The 14,495-nt window shown below is 41.0% G+C and overlaps 1 protein-coding gene across 1 annotated transcript; it reads right to left on the bottom strand.

The window, feature by feature from the left end:
• Nucleotides 1-1,455: 1,455 nt before the first annotated feature.
• On the bottom strand, nt 1,456-7,685 carry LOC107278712 (kinesin-like protein KIN-5B). The gene is made up of 22 exons (XM_015773437.3): nt 7,338-7,685; nt 6,982-7,108; nt 6,598-6,753; nt 6,180-6,517; nt 5,953-6,091; nt 5,520-5,617; nt 5,268-5,424; nt 5,130-5,199; nt 4,975-5,051; nt 4,845-4,895; nt 4,622-4,733; nt 4,413-4,499; nt 4,149-4,324; nt 3,897-4,058; nt 3,696-3,803; nt 3,470-3,628; nt 3,311-3,394; nt 3,024-3,229; nt 2,616-2,717; nt 2,405-2,514; nt 2,168-2,319; nt 1,456-1,902 (listed from the first exon to the last, which is right to left on the bottom strand). Exons 1-22 carry the CDS (start codon nt 7,565-7,567, stop codon nt 1,687-1,689), a joined length of 3,117 nt encoding a protein of 1,038 aa, XP_015628923.1. The 5' UTR covers nt 7,568-7,685; the 3' UTR covers nt 1,456-1,686.
• Between the last annotated feature and the right edge of the window lie 6,810 nt (nt 7,686-14,495).

The following is a 14,495-nucleotide window of genomic DNA, read 5'->3' as shown; positions in this document are numbered from 1 at the left end:
GCGGCGTCCCGGCGAACGGTTTGGGACCCATCCGCAGAGCGCGGCTGCAGCTGCTGTGGACCGCGAAGGCTGCTGCGTCAGGCGACGCGGATTGGGAGACGAGGGCTCTCCTCGCGAGCATCGCGTGGGCGTTCCTTCTTGCCTGGAGCTCCGCCAGTAGGATCTTCCCCTGGCTCCTCGCCTCGTCCCTCTCCTGCATCGTCCTGCGCGCGGCGGATGATAGCTTGCAGATTGTTTCGTCGGCGTCTGCAGATAGGGCGATTGTTCTTTGCAGCTCCAGCCTGATCCAGTAAAGCTTTTCCTCCAAACATTTGCGTTCCTGCAAACATAGGAAGGGACTTGGTAAAAGCTTTACTTTTGATTCACAAACTAACCATATCTGGTTAGTTGTAAGCTAGTATTATGGATGCAAAATTAGTACGTAGAAATATACAGTCACCTACTGGTAATTTAAAGTGTATTGTCATTGGATTTCTAGTTTTGCTTCTTAAGCCCATCAATTGGTAAGCGCATGTGTGGTCCAATTATGACATTGTAGTATTGAGCATACATTTCATGACGGTGAGAGTATTCAGTTTCTGCTCAAGTGGCTATTGACACTATACTTGTAGAGGTTCATGCAACTTGGTACATTGTTCTTTATTTTTTTTGGACCTTTGGTACATAATACTTATCTTGTCTATGCCACCATTTGAAAGAGTACTAAGATTAGATTAATATGTTTAACATGTTCAAGAACGACCGTTTGTCACCAAAAGATATAATACTGCCAAAAGATTAATGCAACTTGTAACATGATACAGCTTTGGCTACTTGCAATAAATCGTTGTTACCTAAAAGACATATTGCGATTTCGTTTTTGCCTGTGAAACATGTAGAAGATTTTAAAGACTACAATGTGCAGATGAACACTCCTACACAGGGTACCCTTGAGTCTGTAAGTAGATCTCCATTCTGGAGCACTACCTTCAATGAACGAACAAATGGCGAATGGCAGGCATTCTCTCGATGAAAACGGACAGAAATTTCAGAAGCAAATGAAGACGCGGACATACCTCTAGGTCCGCGGGCGACGCAAAATTATCTTTGTCAGCGAGACTCTGCTCCATAAGGTTGTTCTGAGTATTGTTCTCTCCACCTTCTCAGTATACTCTTGCTGTTCTCCTCTTTGCCTTCTCCTGTTGCCTCTTAGTCGCTGATATGGACAGGTGACATGAAACTACTGATCAGAAGGTTGATCGATTCAGCATTACGGCAGGTATCAACAAATGAGAAGGTCGAGCAATTCGGCTTTATACATATCAACGAATGGAAAGGGCAAATTTGCAGAAGGAATGCATATATACTCCCTTTAAAGCTTACCATACTTGCAACCTTATTAGCAATCACCCAATCGGAGTTACCATGTAAGTCAGGATAGAGTCAAAGATTCCATACATATCTATACAAAAACCATTACTGATAAATTCGACTGCATAAAACCTTGGAAAGCAATACAGCACCAACAAGATAGGTTGGTTTTTACATCATATCATATCGATTGTTTGGCATCCACATTCCTAAGATCGGAAACAATTGCATACAGAATCTGATTGCTGATACACGCTAAATTAAGAGGGTGATAATGGGCAAGAGATCTTGCCATCTTTACAACAATTGAGTAATTTTACAATTTGTTTTTCCTTATCACTTGTTATAGTGATTGACTGGCATGAGAGGACTTCTAGGAGTACGTGTCCCTTGATCCACATATCGCTTTCCTTTGTCCACTTCATCCAAATTGTTCTCTGATCTGAATTTCACCACCAAATCTGGTACAGGGGTTCTCAATTGCTCGATTGATTCTAAACTGTACGCATTAGTCATTAGCTCCCCTGGACGACGCCGAACTGGACTATTCGCCTGTTAGGTGGCCAGCATTAGTGATGAATGGTCATTAGATATGATAATTAAGGATGATATGATATAGTCATTGCATTTAGGGATTTGCCTTAGTCCTCTAAAAGCATTGAAAAATTGTATATCCCAGATGAATACAATTTTGTTATGGTTGATACAGGCTTAAAATATGGTTTGTAGCCTTTCTGTTATCTTCTATAATCATACATGGTAAAAGAATGCCCTTTCAATTATAGTCCAAACTGCACTGAGAAGAGCAATAGCTTACCTTATAATCCCTTTCAAGACATTTGGCTGTCATGCTTCTTATAGATTCGGTGCCTTGACTGTGTTTTGTGTCTAACATTTCCAAATGGTCTGAGGAAGTGGCAAACACAGTTTCTATTCTCATTCTACTTTCACTATCGCGCAAGTGAGAATCTGGAAATGAGCATGCACTATGTCAAGAAAAAACCCATCCTTGTAAAATAATTATGTAATCCAGGTAGTCAGGTGGATGTATTACCCTTGACAGCAGTCAACATGTCAGATGTAATGGCGGCAAACTTTGCATCATTCTGTGTAGAAACAATCAGCATCTTCTGTAATATGCTTTCATTTTCTTTTCTTGTTTCTCTGCATGAAAGAAAATAGTAAGTGAAGCCAGAAAAGGCTTTTAACTGAAAGGCTATCAGATCACCCATGATGGTTACTTCTTTAAAGAGGTGACAACTTACTCAATAAAATCATCAGCTTCCACCACTGAGATCTTATTCAGATGTTCTAAAGATGTTTCGGTATGTGACCAGTAAGAAACAGAATGTACAGTTTTCTTCAAGCTGCAGTCAACAATGCCCGTTTAGCATAATAAAAGTGGCAGTAGAAGCATTTTACAAGGAAGTATTCCATCCATCCCAAAATAAGTTCAGTTTTCACCCATCCTACACATACCAATGCAAAACCAAAAATACTAAAATACCCCAACTTTATCAAATCTCCATGCAATCATTCCCCACTTTATGTTCCAATGCATTTATCATTTGCTTTCACAAATTCCGATATAAAATGAACTTATTTTGGGACAAATGAGAGAGGCCAAAAAATGAACTTATTCCAGAAAGGAGGTAGGCAAGTGAGACTGGTACCTTTGCTGCAAGATGTCTTCCATTTGATCTTTAATTTTACAATGTGATAACTTATCCTCACTGAACTGGCTCTCTACCTTTGCAGCATAGGCTGCGGCCTCCTTTCCTCCGCTGTCTGAAACCTTTTGTAGGTTGGAAATTTGCAATTTAAGATGTTTCTGCTCTTCTCTGCATTTCCCGTTCAGCTGTCCTACACAGTCCAATACCTGATAAAGGGAACCTTGTTATTCCAAAGATATAGAGTGAGACTTGGATAACGGATTTGCTCAGGCTATAGATAAGCTGACCATTGTAGATTTCTTGGCTGTCAAGCCCGCTAAAATTCCAGCAATCTTATCAAGAGCAGCCTGCTCTTCTCGAACAGAGAGTTCCTATCAGAATGAAGGATATCATCAGCGACACAATACATAAATGAACTTTATCATTGCATACACCAAATCAATCACCTTAAAATCCTCCTCGAATTTAAGGAGCTGGGACGAGCTTTCTGCTTGGCTTTGCTCCATATGTTCGATAAGCCTAGACGCATGACCCCTGATATCTTCGAAGAAATCAATCGATGTCTTGGACATGACTTGTGCTGATACAAGATCTCTTTTAAACATCTGCAAGGAAAGTTTTCAGGATGAGTTGCATCTTCTTGCAAGTATTTCAAGGACAATAGAGACTTACTACTTCTTGCTGATCAGCGGAAAAAGCTAATAGTTCCTTGAGTTCAGAAATAGACTTAAAAACGTCATTTGATACTTGCTCAGCCTCTGAAACCATCACTGCTAGAAACTGCAACAAAACAAAACGTAATTATATACTGCACAGTACTTTGATTACTTTTGTCAGATCATAATTAAAACTGGAAGTGCTATTATTCTTTACATTGGCAGCTCTTGTTGCATGAGACAATATGTTTAGACCCATCTGCTCAGAGTGTGCAATAGAACGCTGGTGTAGAGTATTAGCAAGCTGATTCATGCACTGAACTCCAGAGGCATATATATCTTTGGCTTTTGCTATTCTTCTCTCCAATTGGCTCGTTGACTGGAAGCAGTTGCGTAATGAGGGTATTTCAGTGTTCTAGGAGAGGGATGAACTGAATAATAAATAAATTGAGTATTTTAGTAGTCATACCTCAGATTTTGCTGAGAAGTATATTTTGTTTTGTTCATTCATAGATTCCAAAAACTGACGTTGTTCGCAAACACATCCAACAACTGTGTCGTGCAGAAGGTCAAGACCGTGATCCAATTGAGACCGGAAATCAAATAGCAGCCCTTTATTTTCAGCTTCAGTGTTGGATTGCCTTCCTATTAGTATTTTGTCAAAAGTACCGAGCACGGTCAGTACAAGTTTAAAAAAAAAACGGAGAGTAGGTGAGAGTGAGACTGTGTTTACCAAGTTTATCTACAAGAGCAGAGATATCCCCAGATGCATTCTCCAAGGCACCGCGTATATCCTTTGCACGTTCAACAATTGATTGCTCTATCCAGTCATATGGAGAAGATTCAAGAATCAAAACATTTTAACATAAATCTTTGCGTATTCAAGTATTAAGATCTTCAAGCAAAAAAAATACATGGTTACTTAAGATTTCAAACAATTACCAGCATGCAGTAAGTTTGATATTATGAACTCCTTTTCCTTGAGCGAAATGTTAGCCCTAGAATGAGCTTCTTCAAGATCAAGATATTCCTTCTTGCAACTTTCGATATTCATCTAGACATGCACATTGAGAAAAATGTGAAGATCTTAAAAGGCATACATCCACAAAAGGGACATTCTTTCCCAGAAAAAAAAAGGAAGTTCTTCAAATGCTTCAGTCCTCACCTTCAACTCTTTATTCTGAGTTTCCAAATATTCTATTTTATCCCTCATTGTCTGCAAGAAATAGTTAAAATAATTAAACAAACATGAAACATTTACACAGAGGTTCCATATAAAATCTGAAGTATTATACCTTTTTCTCTGCCTCCTCAAGAGCAAACCTTTCCTGAGGAATATAAATTCCATTCTTTTCCCTTGCAGCTTTTACATCTGATAATTTAGTGATATACACTTGAGATCCTGTAATAATGTGAGTAACAAAAGGAAAACAAGAAAATTGAAGATAACCTTGTTTCATTCTTTCCATTTCCTGGTAGAGATCCTTGAGTATTACAGATTTGCAAACTTTTTGGTTTGCCTGCAAGATAGTTGAGTCCATAAAATGGATAAAAATAGTACAATGCATGAAAAGAAGTTAAGTAGCACCTCTGGCTTGTTTTTTATGCTTTTAGCACGATAAGCATAATCAAGTGTAACTACTGTTTCTTCTAGGCAATGGATGGAGGGAGAAACCGTAGCTATTATGCACGTTTTGGCTTTTCCACCTAAAGATTCCCTTAGCAGTCTGGTGAGCTTACTGTCCCTGGTGAGTGTATGAAAGAAAATGCATTACTGCCAGCCTCAGTTAACAGAAATGATTATGAGCTTATAAGTCTAATACAAGCACAGCGGTATTACCTGTATGGCACATGAACCGAATGTTCCACAAGTGCAGTAATAACACGACCCAGGGTTAACAAGCTCTTATTCATCTCTCCTGCTTCTCTTGCTCTACCCTATCAGCATGCTAGAAATCATGATTTCAAAATGGACTAACATCCTACGTTAGTATGACAGTAAAATGGAATGTGAAACATAAAATATTCAGTTTCAACAACATAGGACACATCAAAGTTCTCAGTCAACACTAAAAGAGTGTTTTCATTTTTAATGTGAACATACTATTGAAAGCCAACAATGATAATTAGAGGGCCTATGACATTCCTGAATTGGATAGAGTTCTTCAATGCCATTATTCAAACAATGCACCGGGAATGATTAACTAAGCTAGTAAGTGATGACAGGACAATTTAATCAGAATCACAAATCAGTCAGCAACAGAACCGGATACCTCTCTTGCACCTGACCGAGCAATATTCTCTGATCCTGCCAAGTCTACAAGGTTCAATCTCCCGCACTTCAGGAGTTCCTGATTCCCTACTGTTGTTTCTTTGACATGGATGTATATAGAAAAGACAGAATGTGATCGGCTGCAGGTCCAGAGGTGCACATTGTCAGTATCCAATTGACAACCCTATTGGCACTGTAAGGAAAAAGGGAAGTGAACAAATCATGTACCTGCTTTGCTTATTTAGTGCAGTGTCAGCAGTACGCCTCCTAGCTGACCCATGTTCTAGAAGATTGTATATCTCACTAGCACTGTAGACAACGACCTCTTCAAGGCCTCTGATGACTGCCCCGCCTTTGCGATCTTCCATGAGAGATATTGCCCTCTTCTGTCTATCTTCAGGGAATCTGCTCTGGTCCTCTAAGGCCAACAGATCTGTGATTTCTTCATTGTAGAGCTCCAAGAAGGTTACCTTCATGCTATAGTCAGCCTTTCGTTCTTCCAAAATATCGAAGATATCGCGCACTGCTCTTGGGATGACACCAGCAGTAGCTGACAGTTCACTGGCCTAAAAGATTAGATGAGGCAAATAATTTAGTTGCTGCATGTAACTTCTCACTTCTCACAAAGTTTCAATTTGTACAGTACCTTCTGCCTCATCTCTCCCTCCATCGTATATGTTTTCCCAGTTCCAGTTTGCCCGAAGGCAAATACAGTACAATTGTAGCCCTCAAGCACATCTTTAACGATCGGCTTAACAGCACGATCATATATCGACCTTTGCTGAGCTTTTGGACCAAAAACCTGGGGATAAAACAACAACGTACATATAACAAAGTTCATGAGAAACAATATCAATCCTCCTGTATTCAGCAATATGAAATTATGTTAAGATTTTACGATGCATAAGATTCTGACCCTCTAGAAATCAACCATCAAACCACATGGCAACTGTTTGACACTACTGCAAGCATCGAAAAAAATAAACCCACATTACAAGCAGAGAAACTGAGTGGCCGGTAGTGGCGTTACCTTATCAAAGGTGAACGTCTTGTCTGCTTGCTTGAATAGGCTGTGCAACACAGTGACCTCCCTCTTCAAGTCATCGCAAGAGATGGCACTCTGCACATTCGCTCTCTGCTCCTCCTCGCTTAGTGGCCTGATTGCGCACCATTTCAGACAAACGCATCAGAGACACCATAGCCGAGCGCAAATGAACAGTTAACAACACATTCTCCCACCCCGAGTATTTAGCAGCAATCTGTTCAGTATTTTTCACAGCTGCCGAATAGGATGAACTCCCAAGTAGAAGCGGTTTGAACTCTCGGACTAGGATTCGCCATATCGCCTAACGGCTAAGCGGTGGAGCAAACTCCAGAGCACCTTACCTGCACCGGAGCACAACCTGCACGTTGGCCTCGCAGTCCTTCATCTCGCTCCCGCCGCCGCCGCCGCCGCCTCCTCCGGTTAACCCGACCCCGCTGCGGCGCGCGGAGCTCTGCGAGCCCCCGTCCGCCCAGCGCAGCTCCAGCTGGCGCCGCTCCGGCCGCGGCGTCAGGAACGGGTGCGGCGGCGGCCCCACCAACGACCTCCGGCTAGGGTTCGGCGTCTGCGCCATGCCGCAGGTCGTTGCCGCCGCCGGCGCAGGGAGATCGCGTGGCTTTTTTGCGGCGATGGGGGAGTGATTTGGTCGGCGATTTGGGGGAGGATTTGGGGAGATAGAGATGGAGTTGGCCGCCTTTTCCTCGTGCCGGAGAAATTTGAATTCGGGCGACTCGATGAGTGAGAGTGAGTGGGCCCCGGTTGTACACGCGCCGGCAGAGATTCGACACGTGGCGTCGTACGAGTGGAAGGCTTCGGGGCTTTCGGGATGGTGGGCCATGGCCCGATTCAAAGCTTAATTTAAGGCTTCCAGGGAGCGAGTTTAGTAGTCGTCGTCTTGGGCCTTCTCATGGGCCTTGCCAGTTGGATGAGGCCCGGTATGGATAAATAAACAAATAACCAAGGTTTGAAGGATTAATCTTAACCGGAAGTGGAGGATTCTCTCAAAAAACATTTGAAAATGGAGAAAGTGTGGATTTTTTTTTCTGTCATTATTTCCATGATTGAAGTATCAATGAAAAAAAAATGCTACATATCAGTACGGTACAATATTAAAATTTAGAAATGCACAAACAGTAGAGCCAATTGTTGCCTTATGGAGGCTTTCGTGACATCATCGGAAAATAACGGGGACAATAATCCCAGTCTTTCCCAGACTATACACTGCTACAAATTGGTAATTCATATTTTTGACGCGTGTACAGTAGCATTTAATACTAGTACTGAACAAACATCATTTCTTTATGACGATGAGCATTTAATTAGGGCCCTTTTTTCAAAGCACTAAATTGTTGTCACTGATTACTTTGCTTAATGCTTCTTAAAATTCATTTTCTTATATTTTTTTCTTCTAGTGTATAAATCATACTACCACTTGTCCTAACCTACTATGTAGTACTACATCCGTTTGCCTGTCATTTTAAACATCTACATATAGTATGTAATGCATATGTTTTATCACTGTCTTTTCTAACTATATGTTTATTATCGTAGACTAGCAAAATGCTTAAGCTTTGCTATGGACAGAGGAAAAAAAATCATGATATATCATAGCAAAATATATTCTAGTCTCACTTGTTTGCTCACTTGATTATTGGTTATTCACTTGTTTGACCGAAATATTGGACTACATTAGAAAATATGAGGGGATAATTTGTAAAATACTGCAAAAGCAAGATGGCAGATTCACTGGCACCACCAGTAGAGATTTTTAAAGGAGTACAGCTATTGAAATTATAACTATACCGTGCTTTTTATTATGATTATATCAATACTATTCCCTCATGTCAAATCCTAATTATGGTATTAATCAATAATTTAACATTTCTAGATTTAAGTGCACATATTTTAGGACAACATGTATTTAAGAACAGAGGTAATAAGTATTTGTTACGTCAGTTTCTCAAAACATTAAATCCCCAAAAAAAAAGGAGTTTTGAAGGGAGAGACGTCCCTCCAAATATTTTTTTTAAAAAAAAATTATAAGGGCAGCCACAATGTGGCCATAAGAAGAGGCCATAAGATTTTATAGTGACCATATATATTGTGAAACAAAGCCATAAGACATTAAATGCAAAAGAAAGCTTTAAGCTTATGGCTTGACCACAAGCAATAAAATAATAGGATAAAATGAATGTGAGGATGAAAATTGGCATGGCTGATAAAAAAAAAGTACATTGTGGGATCCATTTTAAAGTTTACTCTTGCTTCAAACATTGTGGTAATAACCATAAGAATAGTGGAACCCACCTTAATGCTACTCATGGTCATAAACATTGGAGATGCCCTAAGCGTGTTGAAACCAAACATGCCTTACTATTGCACTATCAAGTGCATCTCTCGAAACATTAAATCTGATCCTATAGCAAGTATATAGTCCATGATAATAATTAAGGAATAGCCTATTTCAAACGCTATCATCTCTTTGTAACATGTCCTGGGCGCTAAGATTTCTCATTACGTGCAGAGATGACACACGCTTTTCTTTTTATGTACTGTCCATTGATAACATAAAATTGAAGAGGACCACCCCCCAGGCCCAACCCCTTCGCCGTCGGTTAATTGCACGGGACTGTGTTGAATAAAACTGTGTACGCTACTATAATCTGTTTCTACAAATATAATTTACACGAACATGTTGACGATCTCCACATTTATAATCGGATCTGTCACAATCAAATGGCGCAAATTAATATTTTAATCAACGTGGCCATTTTGTAGGCACTCAGAACAAATCTGATGACTCATTTTTACATGACTCATCAGATTTTCAGCCTACAAAAAGTTAATCAACTGTCTGCTTCAAAGTATTTTCAGCCTTCTGATGTCCGCAAAAGAAAAACATAGCCCCGGGAGATACATCAGCCAGCAGCCCAGCAGTCGCACACATCGTTTTCACTTTTCAGAAAAGAAAAAAAACACACATCTTTGGAAGAGAATAAAGACCAAACGAGCAGTGCTACACGTACTAAATTTTACTAACAATCATCTCAACCGTTTAATTTTGGTAGATAGAGGTTATCAAAGATATAAATGCATTCATAACATGACACACCAAATCACCAATGTTATTTAGAATTTAATAAGAAAAATTTGGTACGTATAGCAATGCTCAAACCAAACCCTGGAAAGACAGTAGAAACTAGTGAGAGATGCCATCTCTCGGCATGATGCGTTCTTGCAGCATTTGTTAACTTCAGTCGTTGTCAATGAAAGCGGTCAATAAATTATAGGTTAAGATAAAAAAAGAAGAAGAAGAAACTACTCATGGTAAAGCATCAAAGTCAGCTCCAAGCCTGGAATCCATTTTGACTTTTAACGTACGTTTAAAAACTCTGTTGACTTTTGCATTCCAAACGTATTGCCTCTGAATAATGCTGCTCATATTGTAAGTTCCAGGTAGTACAAGGAAGCTACACTTTGCAAAGTTGCCTCCGAATATATTCTTTAACTATACTTTGCAAAGTTACCAGTTTGTTTATGTATGTTGCCAGTTTTCAGGGCTTCAGGCCACTGCCCAAGTCAGCTGCTGAGAAGATGGGGCCATGGAATATACTAGTTGACTTAGCAAGCAGGAGTTGTTTACAAGGTCTATTGTTTGACTTCACAGCAGCTGGGTGCTGGTTCCAGCGTTCTAGAAGGTCAGCGAACATAATATGTTCTTAATTGGCTAATCTGCAAAATAAAATATTTAGGTTTGTACAGATGCATCCTCTCATTCTGAACTGGTATAGTTAAAGAATTCTGCTCTCAAAAGTCAGAATGCAGGAATATTCTGCAAATTGAGTCAGATTTAACAATCTAACCTGAATATAGTTGCAGGTCAGCTGGCTCCTGCTCATCTGGATACACTTAATGGCTGTATATAGATTAGATTACAGAGTGCAATAGATCCGGATTGTAGAAATTATGTCTGAATGTTGAAGAAGAGTTCCGAAAGACAGAATTGCTAGGCACGTTATTGCATCTTTAACAGGTCAGGACAACAGACTTAAACTCCTGAAATAAAAGCAGAACAGCCATTGAGCCATGCTTAGAAAATCCTACAAGATTCTCTTGATCATTTGTGGAATTAATCACACACACATCACTGTTAGCGTGACTCTTCTTCCTCATCCCTGCTTTGCATTAAACTTCGGGAAAAAAATTATATATAGCTCAACAGTTTTCAGCTAGATGAGCTAACACAACTTCTGACTTTATAATTTCCAAATAATTCTGCATCCGTCAAATGCCGTTCTAATCCCTTCATCGCAGAGCGAGCAAGACCAACGCAAACAAATCAAATCAAAGGCAATTTCTTAATCTCGCCACTGAAGTCATGGTGGTTTTATGCAAATTGCCAGACTAATTAATATCCAACTTAAGCTCACTCTTAAACCCATATTTATATATTTTTTAAGCACGCATTGATTTCTTAGCTAAGTAAGCAACTAGCCAATAGTCATGGCGTGTTGGTACAGACGAACGACGAGTTGCCAGACTTTAGAAGCGTTGTCGCCGTCGTTGCCCTGAAGAATCTACGACGAGCTGCATCCCCCCCCCCCCCGGGTTGATTCGGCCGCGGAAACCAGAAGCAGACGTGTTGATTTCTGATAATTTAGTCGTTCTGAAAAGCGCAACATGTGATAATCTAATCCCACTTGCGATCAGTAGATTAGACGAGAGAACCTTCCTCAGTTCCTCTGATGACTGAAACTGACATGGATAGTGTCCAAATGTCCAAATCAGATCAAAGTCTCAAAGGAGAGAGTTGTTTGCGTATATTATTATTTTTAAGATAATGGAAGAGTAGAGTTCATGAGATTTATATAGAGGGAGAGCTAGTAAGGGCGTGTGTGTGATCACAGCATGACAAGCCCAGCACTCCGGCCGGAGCTGGGTTCAGTGTATTTTGCTGAGCAGTTCCAAGCAACAAATTCAGAAATGGCCCCTAAATTTTGTTTCATTTTTTTTTAGGTAAATCACCGGGGGGGATAAGCTCCCCACCTGAATTAGAATAAGACCAAATTCAAATAAACACTGTACAAGGGCCAGAGGCCGAACAAACAGAAACGCAAAGAAGGAAAAAATAAAAGAGATTTACAACAGACTTAATGGAGAGGAAAAGATGGATAGCCATGCAGGGAGGATCGATCTATCAGCTTGCTTGAAGCGGTGAGCCCAAAGCTTGGCATCCTGAGAGCAGCATTTTAGAAGGCGACTGATGGATGGAGGCTGATTTTTAAACACCACTTCATTTCTGTGATTCCACAGACGCCTGCAGCATAGCAGGAACAAAGTATTGTTCATGTGTATCGGGGCACCAACCAGAGAATTTGACTGGAGCATGGACAAAGTTGAGATCGAGGGAGTGATCTTGATTAAAGTCCAGAAAGCTGACGCTAGAGGACAATGAAGGAAGATATGATCAGCGTCTTCTGGGGCAGAACTGCATATCTCACAGGTTGGTGTGGGGAGGATTTTCTTCTTGTGTAGATTTACTCTTGAGGGCAGTCGGTTGAAAGCTAGGAGCCAGCCAAAGAATTTGATTCTGGGGGGAGCTTTGCTTTCCCAAATGTATTCCCACTGTGTCCAAGTCTGAAAGTTTGACATTTGTAGGTGGTATAGGGCTGAGGACGAAATGATGCCATTTTTGCACTTGATTTTACTGACTATCTCATCCTGAGACAGGGCGAGTGGCAATTGCTGTAGTAGTGCTTCAAGAATGTTCAATTGGCTCTGAGCTTCTGTTGAGAGTCGTGGCACCAGAGAGTGAGATAGGCCCCTTTGACAAATATCATTCAAAGAGCAAGACTGCTTGATAGCATGGGTGTAGAGGGCATGAAATCTTGTGGCTAGGGGTTGATCATCCATCCAGATATCGTGCCAGAAATTTGTGTGTCTTCCATCACCCACTTTAATAGTGGTCTGTGATCGGAGAAGTGGCAACAGATCGATCATGGACCGCCAATGAGGACCTAGGTCAACAGATCCAAGATGAGAATCCGCATGTTCTCTCCAAATCCAGGAGGTCCAGGGGGAGGACTGTGAGTACAACCTGAATAGCATCTTGACAAGGAGACATATGTTTTGCGTCTGAAGGTGTTTGATTCCAAGGCCACAGTGTCTTTTACTTCTGCAGATCAAATCCCAAGCAATGAGGCATTTTGAGCCATGGCATGATTCCTCTCCCGTCCATAAGAACGCGCGTCGACGTTTGTCCATGGCCTCTAGGGTGCCTTTTGGGATTAACAGAGCAGCCATCGCATAGGTCGGCAGAGAGTCAAGTACTGAGTTTACCAGGATTGTCCTGCCAGCATAGTTTAAGAGAGGGGCTTGCCATCCCGCGAGGTATTTATCCACCTTTGCTATCAGGGGTTGAAAAGCGGCAAGGGGAAGCTTAGTTGCCGACAGTGGTAGACCCAGGTATGTCTGAGGAAAAGTTTCTAGTTTGCACTGAAGAATGCCTGCCAGCTCTTGACTATGCTCTGGGGAGGTGTGTAAGGTCACCATGGTACTTTTGGTAAAGTTTATCTTCAGACCTGTCGCTTGCGCAAAGGAGTTTAGAATAGCTTTGAGAGCTCTCAGTTGAGAAGCTTCTGCCTGGCAAATGATGAGCGTATCATCAGCATATTGAAGAGTGGCCCCAGGAAGTGTATTTACTATTGGGTGCTTGATAGTGCTGCATCTCTTGATCATCTGTTGGAGGGTGTCTGCCACAAGAATGAAAAGGTATGGGGAGAGTGGGTCACCTTGACGAAGGCCTTGTGAACAATTTATCCATCTTCCTGGAATGCCATTTAACAGAACTGCCGACTTGCTTGATTCTAGCAAAGCTTGGATCCATTTTTGCCAACACATTGGGAAATTTCTAGCTCTGAGGATGGCTTGTAGACTTGACCATTGAACCGAATCGAAAGCTTTAGCAAAATCAAGTTTTAGAACAGCTGTAGGCAGTTTTCTTTTGTAGCAGCACTGGAGAATTTCTGTTGCATAGAGAAAGGTCTCTGAGATGCTTCTCCCTTTCATGAACCCTGTTTGTTCCCAATCTATGAGAGTGCCTAGAACAGATTGAAGACGATTTGCAAGGACCTTGGCCAGCAGCTTGACGTGACAGTTTTGTAGAGAGATGGGTCGGTAGCAATATGGAGAATTTAGGGTGAGTTTGAGAGATAGGGGATTGAGAAGATTGGAAAGATACGTAAAACGAGATGAGCCATTAGCGCATGATTAATTGAGTATAAACTATTTTAAATTTCAAAAATGGATTAATATGATTTTTTAAAACAACTTTCCTACAGAAAATTTTTGCAAAAAACGCATCCTTTAGTAGTTTGGGAAGCGTGCGCGCGGAAAACGAGTTGTTTTCTCACCCTATCTCACACAAACGAACACAGCCTTAGTTTCCCAGTCTTGTGGATGAGGACTATGAACACTCTATTTATTCTTTCGAGCTGAGCAGT

Source organism: Oryza sativa, chromosome 3 (genome assembly GCF_034140825.1).
Source record: "Oryza sativa Japonica Group chromosome 3, ASM3414082v1".
In the NCBI taxonomy this organism is placed as follows: Eukaryota; Viridiplantae; Streptophyta; class Magnoliopsida; order Poales; family Poaceae; genus Oryza; species Oryza sativa.
Note: the sequence above shows the minus strand (reverse complement) of the source record. Positions and strands in the feature narration are given on the sequence as shown.

Coding starts and splice junctions, on each gene's coding strand:
- LOC107278712 (XM_015773437.3), bottom strand. CDS start 7,567: ATGGCGCAGACGCCGAACCCTAGCCGGAGGTCGTTGGTGGGGCCGCCG. Junction 6,754..6,981: donor AGACGTTCACCTTTGATAAG/GTAACGCCACTA, acceptor TTTTATCCCCAG/GTTTTTGGTCCAAAAGCTCA. Junction 3,629..3,695: donor CCGCTGATCAGCAAGAAGTA/GTAAGTCTCTAT, acceptor CTTTCCTTGCAG/ATGTTTAAAAGAGATCTTGT.